At 33.9% G+C, this 16,234-nt stretch overlaps 1 protein-coding gene across 1 annotated transcript in view; it reads right to left on the reverse strand.

Annotated features, from left to right (window-relative positions):
- The window catches only part of LOC101736151 (peptide transporter family 1), a 35,212-nt gene extending 21,731 nt beyond the window's left edge, over positions 1 to 13,481 (reverse strand). The window contains exon 1 of the mRNA XM_004929942.5: positions 13,254 to 13,481. Within this exon, the coding sequence (XP_004929999.1) occupies positions 13,254 to 13,283 (30 nt within the window). The 5' untranslated portion in view covers positions 13,284 to 13,481. The remainder of the gene's footprint in view (positions 1 to 13,253) is intronic.
- Positions 13,482 to 16,234: the final 2,753 nt, after the last annotated feature.

The following is a 16,234-nucleotide window of genomic DNA, read 5'->3' on the forward strand; positions in this document are numbered from 1 at the left end:
CGTATTTCTAAAATCATGATCGAATGTTCCATCCGATTTGTATATCAAATCGCATGTTATCGATTCGCGTTTCAGAAGATCGTTTATCGACAATCATTGTTTTCTTTAGCAAATTATAATATTTCTAGCTGACCCGGCAGACTTCGTAGTGTCTCAATCGATAAATAAAACACCTAAACTTTTGTATAAAATCACATCAAAGGAAAAACAAAATTGTAATTTTTATTTAATTCCGAGCATTTTCATATTTATCTACCTTTTAAACCTTCTCTGGACTTCCACAAATAATTCAAGACCAAAATTAGCCAAATCGGTCCAACCGTTCTCGAGTTTTAGCGAGACTAACGATTTCGTATCTATAGTCGGATTTTTTATTAGACGAAGTAAACTGACGTTTACTGTGTTGTCAGGTTTTGATGAAATAAAAATAGTGTTGTGACAAAGTGAACGAGTGAAAAAACTCCTGAATTAATGAAATTGCCTCGATTGTCTAGTGAATAGTTAGTGTGCCGAACTGCCGATATCGGGCACGGGGTTCCAATTTTAGCCGTGCTTTGTACATACCAACGAGTTTTCGACGAAACATTATGTTCCTATGGTATCTACCTGTACTAAATACGGAGTGTTTTAAACATTAAGAAAAACATTGCGAGGAAGCTTGTAAGACTGTCCTATTTCCAATGCATCATATAGTTGAAACTATAGATGTATAAAATATAACAATTATAGGTACATAGGTAATGAAAATAAAAAAAAAAACTGATTGTAGTTACATACTACTAGTAACATATTATTATATTGGATCACTTTAATACAATTTTATTGTAAAATATAAATAATATTCTTTTATAGTTTGAAATTAATGGTTAACTCTTCACACTCATTGTTCATTTATGTGATTGAACGAGAACTGAACGCATCACTATTACTTTAAATATAGCAACATTATTTCACAAAGTGACATTAGCTACTGTCAGCTGGCTTCGTCTAATTAAAAATCCGACTATAAACATACTATCCATATAGTATACTAACATATCTGTTTTGATTTCGATAGAAGAGATGGCTCGAACGAAAAGCAAAAAACATTTTGCACCACTTAAATCAGAAAGATACTTTAAAGTAAGAACGATTAAGAGCGGGTTTTGTTTCATCTTTTCAAACATATATATTAGAATTAGGTTCGTGTCTTTAAAACACAATCAGAATATCGTCGTTGTCAAACCAAAATCTGCTATGTGCACTTTTTGTGATTTCTACTGTTTGATTTTTTCGTATAGTCCGCAGCCCTATCTACCGTATAAAAAAAAACTGTTATGTTTATGTATGTTTAACATTTATCTATAGCTTTTATTTGATATAGTTCTAAAAATTCACCTTCATATAAAAGTTTATAAGAAAATGTTTTTACTTGTTAATAAATTCAAAATAGAGTTTTGCACATAGCAGATTTTTGTTTGACAGCGACGCTAAACTCGATACACCGGTTTTTTGAGTTTCCGCTTCTATTTTAGCCACATCCGTCCTGAAATGTCTTCCCAAATTTTAGTCTTTATTCCTATTTCACAAGTCGCTGTCGCCGTCTGGTATATTTCTAAGGATGCTGTGTTTCTATTAAAAGACTTAAAGTTATTTTTATTTCATCACAATTATTGAATTAGTTGTGTGGACTGTGGCGGTATATACGATATGGGTCTGTGGGCTTCGCGAATCGCATATTATGAAGTACCAATTGAGTCGATCGATTTATTTTCTCATTATAGAAGGGGCTTATGAATTAATTTGTATGTATAAAGAATAATCGACTTTTCGTATTCTTTAAAGTTCGTGAAGTTGTGCCGTAACTAATGCTACAATGCTTAAAATAATAAACCTAAAAGAAAATGAACAGTGCTCAACCAGGTCAACGACTTCTGTAAGAACACCGTTTATTTAAATTTTGTTTAGAACATGTTGATTAGAATTTTTTTTCAAAACTGGATTTTAATGCCATGTGTTTTGGATTGTAACCATATTGTTTTAAGATTTATGACTTTTCATGTAATGTTACGTTTAAAATTAAAGATACTGTGGTAGCGGCGAGACTTCTAAAATAGGTGATATAAAACATTAACTGTTAAAAAACACACACACTACCAAAACGGAGGTGATTCTTTTGAAATATCAGCATCAATTCAGCTCTCATCGACTACAATATGGTTCGATTTCACAATTATCAAAGTGGCAGTTATCCTTGCTATCCAAATCATAAAGTTAACGAAACAGGTCCAAAAAAAAATGCGATTAGTAAATGTTTTTAAATTTATTTAGGTTTTATTGGGAGTTTTATTAATTCCGAAGACGGTGTCAAGGCGAGCTGTTCTGCAAAATGAAGTGAAGGCAATTCAGACTGTATCTCGCTTTTTTAAATGTAAACAGATTACGTGTTTTAAATACAAGTGTTTTATCTGTTAGAGGCTTATCAAAATGTGTGCAACACAATTGAATTACTAGAAGATGGGTTTAAACATAATTTTTTAATTTATTTCTAAGATGTATCGAGCTCACAGCCCACCTGGTTTTAAGTAGTTCCTGGAACTCATTGACATCAAATCAAATGAAATCAAATTAAAAAATTTTTAATCAACATAAATGAAAGTACATGCTTGTTGAACGTCAAAAGAACTACCGCCAATTCACAAGAACTAGCCTCCGTCCTGAGAAGAATTGGCAAGAAACTCAGCGGGCATGTCTTTTTTTTTTTTAATTTTTTTTTTTTTAAATATGAATTTTTTACAATGAGTATTATAACGTAACAATTACTGCAATATTGAAATGCCCGGAGCGAGCAACTCATTCCCACTTTGTGCAATCTTCTAGATAATCATTGACTTTTTAGTAAGCTTTATTGCACAGATGTTTTTTAATAGTTTTCTTACACCTATGTATATGTAGGTTCTGAACATCTTGTGGGATTTTGTTGTACAGGCGCATAGACAAACACCCGAATGAATTTCGTATCTTATGTAACCTACTCATCGGCACAACAAGCTTGTGTGTGTTCCTAGTATTTCTATTTTGTATGTCCGACTTTTTTTTTTTCAAATCAACACATCAACAACGTAAATGCCACCATCTACATTGAGACATGAGGTCCAAGTCTTACTTTTATAGTACAACGTCAGACTTTTCATTCAAATTGAAACGCCTTATTGTTTCACGACAGAAATAGGCAGTATGGTGGAATCTAACCGTGCGTGCTCACAAAACGCCCTACAGCCATTAACACTCAAATAATAATAAAAATAATTCGGGCTTGATTTTTATAGCACATTGTTATTCCTTCGTGAACATATATTTAGTACGTATTTCATAAGAAAATTTTGTACCTGTCCTTGAACCGGGCTGCCTAGTTAGATTAAAACTTTGGGACAGTCGAATCGTTCGATACGAAAACACTGTGCGTTTTATCCTTTTGCATCATCATGTATTATTGAGTATGTATCTAGCACTATAAAGGCGGTGAGGCAACATCGAAGTTACGGAAACGAAAAATACGGAAATCCGAAATTAAACGAAAAGCAAAGTTATTTTCAAAAAAAAATATTCTTGTTTTGGGAAGCTTAACCTATAGAAAAGAAAGTTCAAGGGCTCAAGACTGGCGAAGTTGCTAACACTAACCCTAACAAGAGCAGTGCGACCTACTGAGAAAATCCGGCGAGACTCAGGAAACTCAGTGGGCTGTGTCTATGGGTTAATTTACTCGTCGAGCCCTTCGTCGTAAGCGACGGATTCGGCGAGGACGGTGACCGCGTGTACCCGGGAATGAGTTCCCTCACATTACAATATTTTCGAAAACCATCAATAAAATTTCCACATGATCGATTACATTTTTATCTTCTGAATACAAGGTCTCTATCAGTAGATATCGTCGATAGCTACAGTTGTCAACGGCAAAGAAAATCCGTTGCTTGCTGTACCTATAATACTTGAGACAATCCAGATGTCTTCTTATCTTCACTCACACAAAAGATAACGGATTAAGACGACTTATTTTACTGTATCCATATTTAGTGAGCACACGAACGTAAAAACGAAAGACGATAGAACGTAACGTATGTAATATAGCATTCGTAAATCTAGAGCCCGTTTATTAGCTTTAGTGTATTTTAATTTTGAATCAATAGAGATAACTTCCGGAAATGAATACAAATAACTTTTATTTATAACTAAATTTTTATTTGAGGGCCCTTTCTTAAAAAAAGAAAAACATTTAGAATAACTAATGTTTTCGATCAGAAGAATATAATTTAAGTATGTTTTTCTTATAAATTAAGCTCTTAAAGTACTTACGACATACTAAAGTTGAATTAAAATAATTGAGTATTGAAAATGAAATCTGTTACGTCTATAATATTGAAAATAAATGTATGGACTTGGTTTTTCCCTATAAAAATTCAGAATTAAAAGTTACTAATTTTCGTTATAAAATAATTTATAAAAAATAGTTCTCAAGTAAATTCTTTATAGTGCAACAATACTTCGTCAGTTTAATGAGAACACTCAAAAGTTATATTTAATGTTACTGTGATATAACCTCGTGAATCTAATAAGTAATAACTAAGAAAAATACCGTGTCATTAATAAACTCGAATGCTATTCGATCAATTAAGCTCTACGGATTTCATTAGAGTTCTTAGTTATGTACATTATGTTATCAACTGTAAATTATTATAAAATGATTTGAGATATACTGGTGGTAGGACCTCTTGTGTGTCCGCGCGGGTAGGTACCACCACCCTGCCTTTTTCTGCCGCGAAGCAGTAATGCGTTTCGGTTTGAACGGTGGGGCAGCCGTTGTAACTATACTTGAGACCTTAGAACTTACATCTCAAGGTGGGTGGCGCATTTACGTCGTAGATGTCTATGGGCTCCAGTAGCCATTTAACACCAGGTGGGCTGTGAGCTAGTCCACCCATTTGAGCAATAAAAAATAAATATTTTTTAACCGACTTCAAAAATAAATAAAATTCTCAATTCGACTGTTTTTTTTTTGTTTATTTAGATTAGTTACAGAGTTACTAAGAAGCGCGATGCCGTTTAGTTTACAAATACCAAGCGGTGAATTTTATGACAGTAAAATTGTACAAAGCGACAGACAGCCACGGGCCTTGCAAAGAGAGAGCTGTGTTCATTGTCACATTCACTTTCGACGAACCACTGATGCAACGAGACCGAGACGTTACGTTTTCTTATATTATTGTACATAATACCGCAAACGAGATGCCGTAGGCTTTCGGTGGTATCCTATAACTATTAAAAAATTATTCATTACTGTGCTTTACCACCGTTCTGTAGCTTTAATAGATAAAGAGGCGTACGGCTCCCCTGAGGTGGTCACCGATGCTCAAGAATGTCAGCAGTGCCACAGTGGAACCATATTTCTTCTTGTATTTCAATCTATATACATATTATGTATATATAAATGAATCCCTATTTTTTTTAGTGCCCTTGTAGGCAGACGAGCATACGACCCACCTGATGTTGAGTGGTTACCGTCGCCCATGGACCTCATCAATGCCAGGGGCATAGCCAGGCCGCTGCCTACCGAATTCCCTATATCCTATCCCTATTTCCCTTGATCACGCGTAAATGGCTCGACCGATTTCGATAATAATTTTTCCGTTGTGTTTGTTAATGTAAGAAGGTCTTTATGAAAGAAAAAAAAAAAAATGCGCGGAATATTAGAAAATTTAAGAGTATCATATATTTTCCAACGATTTTCTAACGTACCTAACCTTATGACATTTGACATAGCATTGACAGAATGCATGCTGCAATATCGTCAAAGAGGATGTAAAAAAATTGAATTTCGTTTAAAACAAATGCTTCGGTCGAAGTTATATAATATAATTACATTATATAATATTAAATTAGTTATATAATACGAGGATGCGGATAATAACATGTACTTTTAGGTTAGGAATATTGTGTTCTTTTTTTTTATAATAAATAAATTAATTATGATTTATGTAATAAAAAAAAAAAATATACGAGGATGTAAATAAACTGATATTTCAGAGTTCACGGCCAATTGTTGCTATTGGACCAATGAATGTTTTGTGCCAATATTACACAAGACATGTAAGTTTAAAAATGTACGAGCGGTCAAGTCAAATTGACGCCATTGGTACCGCCACCAAAGCCATTGCATTCATTGGTTTCCGGAAAGGGGGCAGATTCTAAACATTTATTGACTCATGTCTAGCAATACAATAAATGCTTTCAAATGACGTCATTTGGAGCAATAAAATTACCTATTCAAGAAAATTTTATACCAACTTTCAATGTGAGTATTTTGAAAAACAATCAACTTTTACCAACACATGTCGGTTGCAAGCTACGTTGGCAGGTTTCACTTGAAATTATCTATTGAAACAGCGTAAAAGACGCTTGTAACTCTATGAATTTCCAGAAGCAACCAGAAATGAGGGTATTTGAAAAGGTTGGCAGAGAAATGGCAGTGCTGACAAAGAATTTGAGAGCCATGTGGTAGAGCCTCATGATGGTACCACAAACAATTCGATATACAATATCCTATATTACATCATTTTCTCAAATTCAGATTTGTATAAAAGAAAATTCAATAAAATTAATAATAAATTTGAGTCCCCGAAGCGAAGCTAGGGTGGGTCTCTAGTTAGTTTCACATATTTTGATTCATCTGTTGCATCTACAGCGTCCGTGGTCTCGAGAGTAAGCGCTGTAGGCTCTTGTGGCCTGTGGGATATGGCTTGTGTTGTAATGAAATATATTAATGAATGATTTTAACGTAGTTCGGTTCTTCAGGTATATATTATATACAGTTTTTCTAAATAATTAAACAATAATGATTTATGTACTTTAAGCTACAATGACATCGTGCAATGAACGTCACACACATCAGTAAAATGTTTTAATTTCGCTAATAATTTTTGTGATAAGGCAATTTATCAGAGGTCAGGGTTTGATACCACCATTCTGCTTGTTACTGAGAATGAGAAGAAATATCAAGATGACCTATGGTATTAACGTTCCAACTTGAGACCATGTGCCCCAGGAACTGATTAATATAATGCGACACGTGAACTTATCGGCAAAGCCTGTCTAATAAACAAAAAAGATAAGTTATTGCTCATTTTTTGTTTAAACATGAACATTCATAATTTTATTATTATGACGTTTCTATAGGAACAATATCTACCACATCGACTGTTTTATTAAATCACACGATTTATTGTAAACACATCACATATCACATTATACGATAACCTGCTTAGAGTCTAATTTCCATTTACTTAAAATTTATTAATTCAACACAAGGATATCGTGTAAAATTTATTGATAGAACATTATACTAACGGCGAGAATAAACGCAATTGATTCACAATTGCGCAGCAAAATGTATTAATGTTGGATTTTATTGATAGTCGCCTGCTAGTCTGATTGGATATTATGTATTTTCATTGATATTTCATAATGAAAGTTAAAAAAAATCCGAACTAAATACAGTGCATTCGAAGTAGCCACCCCCGATCTTATTTTATTGTACTGCAATGCATGCAGGCATTAGTAAAAGAGAAGAACTTGCGTTTCAAAGAATTAAGCTTTGGCGCCAGGAGGGGGTCACATAGTCGTGAGCAAGTTAAGAACTTATAATTTAATTTTTATAACAATAGATAGTAAATAAATCATGATGTTCTTCAATTAGTACAAGTTAGTACAAGCCCTGGATCCGCCGTTGATTACGTATGTATATTTATATGATTTTACAATGAAGCCTGAACCTATTTAAGGTTGCCAACCGGAAGCATTACCCTCATCTCGCATTCAATCTTCAGAAAAACTAAGAATATATTGTATCTATTTACAAAAAAATTCTAAAAATAAATTTAAATGCAGGGAAATGTATTTTTTAGATATTTTTTTTATGTTTACCGCGTCTAACATTTCGAACAATTTCATCAATATTCGTTTTGGGTTTCATTGGGTATATACATATATTATGTATATAATACGTAAAAAATTTTAATTATTAGTCCGAAATTTTTGCCATTGGCACATTTATATGATAGCTTCGGCCACGACTATTCTGACTTTCTTTTTTTCTTTTTTCTAGCGTGTATGGACTAGCTCACAGCCCACCTGGTGTTAAATGGTTACTGGAGCCTATTGACATCTACAACGTAAGTACGCCACCCACCTAGAGATATAAGTTCTAAGGTCTCAGTATAGTTACAACGACTGCCCCACCCTTCAAGCCGAAACGCATTACTGCTTCACGGCGGAAATAGGCAGGGTAGGTGGTACCTACCCGTGAGGACTCACAAGAGGTCCTACCACACCGTTGATCATAATATTATGTATACGTACACGGTACACTGTACATGAACATAAAAGATCAACGAAATCAACACCTTTACCTAATCAAATACGGTTCGTTGGGTCATTATTACTCCATTTGTCATTAATAATTGTAGATAATTAGTGTGTAGACAGACAAACGATGTAGTAATCGACGTGATGGTAGGCGATTATCATATCTAATTGTCGACGCCTTGAGTGCAAATCTCGAATGCAATAACATTTTTCCAATACTAAGAATTTCCTAAAATTAGCTCCCATTTTTTTTTATTGCCCTTGTAGGCAGACGAGCATACGGCCCACCTGATGGTGAGTGGTTACCGTCGCCCATGGACTTGAGCAATGCCAGGCGCGGAGCTAAGCCGCTGCCTACCGCTTAATACTCTCCACAAGCCTCGTTTGAAGAGGGACATGTCATAGCGCTCGGGAAACACCGTGGAGGAGAGCTCATTCCATAGCCGGATGGTACGTGGCAAAAAATACCTCTGGAAACGCACCGTGGATGACCGCAGTGGCTCCAGGTAGTATGGATGAACTCTACTCCGGTAGCGGGCGGTGCGATGGTAAAAACGAGATGCCGGTATCATCTCGAACAATTCCTCAGAGCATCTCTTTGAAGCAGAAGATGATTTTTACTCGTTGTTTTGATAATTGGAGAATGTCTAGACGTTACTTGGATATCTGCGCTCGACATCTCAGGCGAGGCATTGCTGAAAGTGCTTGAGCAAACAATAAGCAATGTGACTACGCCTTAGAAGCATCGACAATTTTATTATTGGTTTTGTATTCCACGTCACCCTTTGCCTCAAAACTGATCCAGATTTTAAAACGCAATAATCTTATTTCTCACTATGATACGCAACGAGACTCACTTCAGAATTAAAACCAAGTTCAGAAAAGCAGGGCTAGGTATAACTTACATACCCCAAGCTAATAAGCCGTGTTTTTTCAATATTTTTCTCGTTCATTGTTCTTGTTGATTGTTCAAACAATCTAACATGGAACTCAATTTCTATACAAGATTCATTTACTTCACAGTCTTTGAATTACTTATTAGACACTGGCATGTGTTTCAGGGTTTGCCCAAGATAGTGACGTCACTCGATACGAGTAAAATGGGCGCCTAACTATTACGTCACGGTCGGACGTCGCTCGACGCTGTCTCTCAAATCTAACAGTTCTGTCGGCTGTTGCGGTTTGAAGGTTGTTTACTAACTTCACGATGATCGGATACGTGAAGCCATTCCTGAGGCATCACAGCGAAGGTTATCGTGGAATGATTGTGACTAGAGTTTTAATGACGTCGATCTTGAGAATAAAATGATGGTTTTTATTGCCGTAAATACGAATCATAGACTACAAATTCAAATAATACTCAACTATTGCCTACTATACGTTAATTTATCATGATTTTTTAATTGTGTAAGAAAACTTTGCTGCCCACCTTGTGTGTAAAATGGTTGCCAGCACTCATAGATAACATTATCATCACAACATGCATGCCTCGATTTACCTTCAGATATGTAGTCGAAGTTTGATTTGCATCGTATAATTTACCGGCTGTCACGGCCTACAAGCCGTTACGTAAGACTATCGCGGCACAAATAACCAAGATACATTGTTAATAAATTATGTATACGTAAGTATGAGTGAATAAACTTCTCGAACTACTCCGGGATTCCTTCGGCTCACGAAGACAAAACAACACGATGATACAATGCAAATTATAATATTTTACGAAGCGGGTATATATTTTATATCAGAGACGAATCTCGCCCGGTCATCCGACCTCAATTTATGATTCCCTGTGTTATAGGTACCAAAGACTGACAAACATACTTTTTTTTGTAATGGCGGAGATCATGGCCTCCTAGATTCGTTCGGTCGCGCATGCGCGTGACGGAATTACATGTTTCGCCACAATACTTACTTATAAATACATATATAGATAATAAACACCCAGACAAAGAGCTAACAGTCCTGTTCATCACCCAATATTTGTCCGAAGTGGGAATCGAACCCACGACCCTTGGGGCAACAGTCAGGGCCGCTAACTACTGCATCACCAGACACAATTCAAATTATCTTTCAAGTATCATAGATAACCACATGATAAACTAGATTGTACCACAAAACCGAACATGTACAAAAACTATTTCTCAATCGATGTATATACGTATTATAAGTCAAAGCCTATAACCCTAAAGCCTAATCCTAAAGCCTATATATAAATATAATATAAATAAATCTCACAAAGGATGATTACAAAAATTACCTATTGTTTTTATTTAATTTCAACCGTGTACTTAGGTAGTTAGTTTTAGATGGGTTATTGTCAATGTTAATCCGCCAGCTTCTCAGTTTATTTGGAAAAAAACCTTTTAGATTTAAACAAAAATGGTATATTACATTACAGTAAAATACATAAATATTTTAAAATTGTCCATAAAAAATATTTCCTGAAAAGATTCGCAATCGTTACTTAACTTAAAATTAAAAATGGCATTTTTTTCATTGATTAATTCTAGAGAGTTTTAATTACGTCGTAGTATACATTAATTATTTGTCATAAGCCAACAATCTATCTATTTAATTACTAAAATAATTAAATTTACACTGAAGATTACTTTGAGATCGCAGTGTAAAGTGTACTTTTTATAATTTTAAGAATGAATATTAATTACTATTATTATTATAACACTTTAAAAAACTATTATATTTGTTAAACATTTTATTCTATACCTGTTTCCTTGTAATGTTTTCTTCGTTCTGTTATTAGTATGACAAGTATTTATGTTAAATTACTTATATTAAATAGCGTTTTATGTACCCAATTTCGGTAGGTTACAAATTCGCATTTTTATAATTCGGCCGCCCGAGAGATTAAGATTCTAATATATTAGGTATGTCAGTTATTGATAAGCAGTTAATTAACCATTTTATTTACATTTTAACATTGAATAATTGCTTTTTAATTATTATACGTTTATTGCTTAGTGTGTTAAATAAATATTTTCTTAAAATTGTAAATTAAAAAACCACTTCAAATTTTACTTGTCCGCTGGATCTCGACTTGCCCAAAAAGTATTTTTTTATGGACCAGACTTTAAATGAACCTTAATATTTTATTGGTGTAAATACCGAAATGCATATCAAATTCGTCAATCTAAAATTTTATTTAATAGTATTTTAATGTTCATTACTGTAAGAGAAATCCGTAATAAAATCTGTCTAAGATAATTATGGAAGTGTTTTAAATAGGAAGATAAAAAGAGATAAAAATATCTAGTCTATGATTAGTTTATTTGAGTTAGTAAAGTTTATTCGCCATATAATATACATAATACCTATATATTCGGCATATAAATGCACATCAGATTTTCATTTTAAAAATAATAATAGTAGCATAGAGGTTAATGTGACGGCAAGATTTTAATTAATTACGAGATTGATTCAATAAGGAAATTAAACAGCACACCATTTGCACGTAGACAGTATGTATAATTAGTTTCTTCATACAAATAATTAATTTTGTTTGAGGCTATTGCATGAGCAGATCCTTGATATGATTAGCTAAGATGTGTCTATCAAAATATTGCGTAAATGTGCATTTATGGGCATTGTCAAGATACGCAATATGATGTTTTAAATGGTATGGAGATTTTAAACAAAAAAGTTATGTTGTCAAAACAAACAGTTCGTGTAAATGCGACACAGTATTTACCGAATATAAAAACTGTAATGAATTGTTAAAACTGTAAGAACTGGATAACAAAAATTTTCTCTGTGTTGCTTTGAAATTATTATTGAAATTAATAATGATGTTTACTTTAAATTGCATCAACTTAACCTTGGTATAAATCACAATAGCCTTTTATTTGTTTAATTCGTCAACCAAATATGAATTTCGAGCGTAACAAAAGGATTATATTTTAACCCATTTGTAAACAGTTCTCCGTTCTTTTTGAGATCATATGCGGCTATTGTTAAAAGTAAATTTAGCATTTGTAATAAATTTATTTAAAGCATACACTCAGTATATGGCAATAATAAAATGCAATTTTGAAAAGGACAGACAGAGCTCGTGAATATTGCACAAAGTTAACCTGATTGATGACTGTTCAATATTGAATAGTTGATCCTATGGAAAGCACGTTCGTATATTTATAAAATTATTTGAACTTTTAATAATTGACTCAAAAATTCAAACTTAAAGTATAGATTGATTCGCACGGTTGTTTTTTTTTTAAATTTCGCTTGATGCATCGTAAACCTGTGGAATATGAGTAAAATTTGGACTTTCAAAACTATTATTTTGACTAACTATTGACTAATTATTATTTATTGCACCTCGATATTGGGAACACCAACATTTATTCCAATTAAGTAATTAATGAAGAGAAATTGTAGCCTAGTAAAATTATAAACTAGATTTTTTACATCAGAATACTTTTAACCCGACAGGTTGAAGTCTCAATTGTGTTATTATAATTAAGAATGAGAAATGCTAATCTAAAAACTCAAAACCACGTTATTATCATTAGAAACCATAAATTTCCGAGCATCGTTTCGAAGAATAATTAAATACTTAATTAGTTGGATAGCAATCGAAATTCAACCTCATTCTGCACCTAAGAATAAAATGCCACTAAAAATTCACCCAAAGTAAATAAATGAATATTTAATTTTGTACATGTTAATCGAATGTTGCTTAGCACAATCTTAATAATAATTATTACATTATGTACTATGAACAAAATGTCATATACCAATTCGCAGCATTGATGAACGGCACGCAAACATTATCTACATAAATTTTAATTAAATAAAAACGGTACCTAGGACTAAAACGTAAAACAATAAGCACCAACCTGCGTTTTGGCTTCCATCGAATGCTCCATTGTTGAACGAGGGCGCTATAATTCGTTTCGGGAAAAATTAAAAAAAGTATTTCTTTAAAAATAAATATCGTAATATTATTATCATAATGTGCGCGTGCGTTCATACGCGCGTCTGCTGTGTTCAAGCGCGCGCTACTGGTTACTTACTATTCTTTAGAATGTGACTGACTGACTTGAAGCGCTCGGCAAAACATGCCCTAAGCATCAGATCCAATGTACGGTGTGCCAATACCTGTCATTGACTTTATTGCTTTCCAAAAGACCTGAAGGTGAAATTTTTCTGTTCGTTGGATAAAATATTGTCGAAGTATCGATTGTTTTTTTTTTTTTAATATCCAAATATAGTATAAATATGTTGTACAAATACTTATTACTATGGTAATACGCTACTGTCTAATTTAGCACTCTCGTTAAGATGATAAGAACTAATTATTGGGTATGACGTCGAAAAGTACTCGAACTAGAAAATATTAAAATAATTATTCCACAAACACAATCGGGTCACACTGCGGGCGTCATCGTTTTTAAAAGTCTAATCATGTTTGTATTTCAATACTGTGTTCGTCAGTGACTTAAACTAGTCCGAGATTGTTTTTACAAAAATTTGAAATACTCTGTGATTGTCTTCTTCAATTTATGCTTCATAACGCTTTATTTTTAGCGGCACTCGTATCAAATCTTTCTTTTTTATTGCTATAATTGGTAGACGAGCTCACGCACGGCGCACATAGTTTTAAGTGGTCACCGGAGCCCAGTTATTAACAACGTAAATACTAAAACCATTATACATGAGTTCTAAATTCCAGTTTTTTAGTACAACGGCTGCCCCAGTCTTCAAACCGAAACTCATTACTGCTCCACGGCAGAAATAGGCGGGGTGGTGGTACCTACGCGAGCGGGCTTCCAAGACGCAATACTTCCAAAACACAATGCTCTTCTTTCATCATGAAAGCAATTCGTGAACATTTGTTAATCACGTATTTCATTAGAAATAATGGCCCCTGCTCGCGGGATTCGAACACGGGTACTGTCGTTTCGCTAGACACGAATGTACCGGGCGTTTTATCCAGCATGCCACGACAATTTCAATACCTACTTCAAGTTTTCTAGTTTTGAAGACTGTTGACTGACTTTATTAAGTTTCATATACTAAATATTAGTTTTTACGGGTTAGGAACTCAAAATTGAAGTTCTAGCTAAAATTCAGGGTTCTTTAGTTTATTTTTTACTGCTTAGGTGGTTTAATGCGATCACCGTCCGCCTAACTTTGTGGTCGCTGGAGGCCATAGACAATTATAATACCGCCTCCCACCATGAGATGACGTGAGTCTCAAGTTGTAATGTATAATTGCTATCCCACCCTTTTACCGTTAAGACATGGCCGCTCCTTAGAAAAATTAGACAGTTTATACCTCCCTGATGACCTGGTTAATGTACAATACAATCTACCACCATTATCGAAGTATGTAGTTCGTAAGCACTTTTTTTTACATTGCTTAGATGGATGGACGAGCTCACGGCCCACCTGGTGTTAAGTTGTTACGGTAGCCCATAGGCATCTACAACGTAAATGCCGCCACCCACTTTGAGGCATGAGTTCTAAGGTCACGTGCCAAGTTCTTCAGCTATTGACGACTTTACATAACCTAGTTTTTTCTTAATTAAATGCGTTAGAAAGCTAACAATTAATATAATACTATAGAACTTGATTTTAGCTTCTTTGGTGTAACAGTAAATGGTCCTGATAGTCACTGGTGGTAGGACCTATTGTGAGTCCGCATGGGTAGGTACCACCGCCCTGCCTATTTCTGCCGTGAAACAGTAATGCGTTTCGGTTTGAAGGGTGGGGTAGCCGTTGTAACTATACTGAGACCTTAGAACTTATATCTCATGTGGGTGGCGCATTTATGTTGTAGATGTCTATGGGCTCCAGTAACCACTTAACACCAGGTGGGCTGTGAGCTCGTCCACCCATCTAAGCAATAAAAAATAAAAATAAAAAAAAAGTATACCTCGTTGTGTTGAAGCAACCGAAGTAAGCCGCTGAAATCATATTATTAATCCAATTCAATCATATTATTAGCAATTTTTATAATTGCTGTTTAAAATACGTCCTATTTCTTCTTTTCATTTTTACTGTATCAACAAAAATCCACTTTACAGATCCAACAAACACAATTTTATTTATAATTTTTCTTGCTTACTTTATTTACATCTGTAATTTGGTACTAAAGGGTATCCGGTAAATAATTGAACTTTTGAAAAAATTACGATTTTGCAAAAAGTTTATGTTCCGGGAATCATGTAAAAGGCTTCATTCGGTTACGTGACGTTGCTCAATTTACATATAATACTGGGCATAGTCATTCTTACTTATATGTACGTGCCATGTCCGACATTGCTCAACGAGAAAACGACACTATTAAATAATAACTTTTACAATAATAATAATAACTTTTACTTCTCTTACAGTATAAAATTATCTTTTATTTCAAAATACAGGTAAACAAATTAAAGATAAAAGAAAAAGATATCGAACAGATAAATATGTCATGTCTCGATCGATAAATCCTTAGCCGTGAAAATAATAAATCTTATGCTATGATGAATAAAAATACGAACAAATATATTTTGGTACAATTTATATTCTTTACACACTCTTAATTTTCTGATATTCATGATGACAATCGTCCAAATAAACCCTATGCTATCCAATTTAACCATTTATTTCGGATATATTATTGCCCAAATTTAAATCCAAAGAAAGATACTGTGCTAAATATTTGTATGATTGTAAACAAATTAAGTACGGATTTGTAGACATCTTGTGGCAAGTTAATATTCTTATTGACGTTCCAAGAGCATTACCAAGACTCTTCGCCCAAACGATGCAGAGTAAATGAAGTAGTGTTTTTTTCTTAGAGATATCCGCATTCCTGTTTTGCATAACT

Source organism: Bombyx mori, chromosome 1 (genome assembly GCF_030269925.1).
Source record: "Bombyx mori chromosome 1, ASM3026992v2".
Classification (NCBI taxonomy): domain Eukaryota; kingdom Metazoa; phylum Arthropoda; class Insecta; order Lepidoptera; family Bombycidae; genus Bombyx; species Bombyx mori.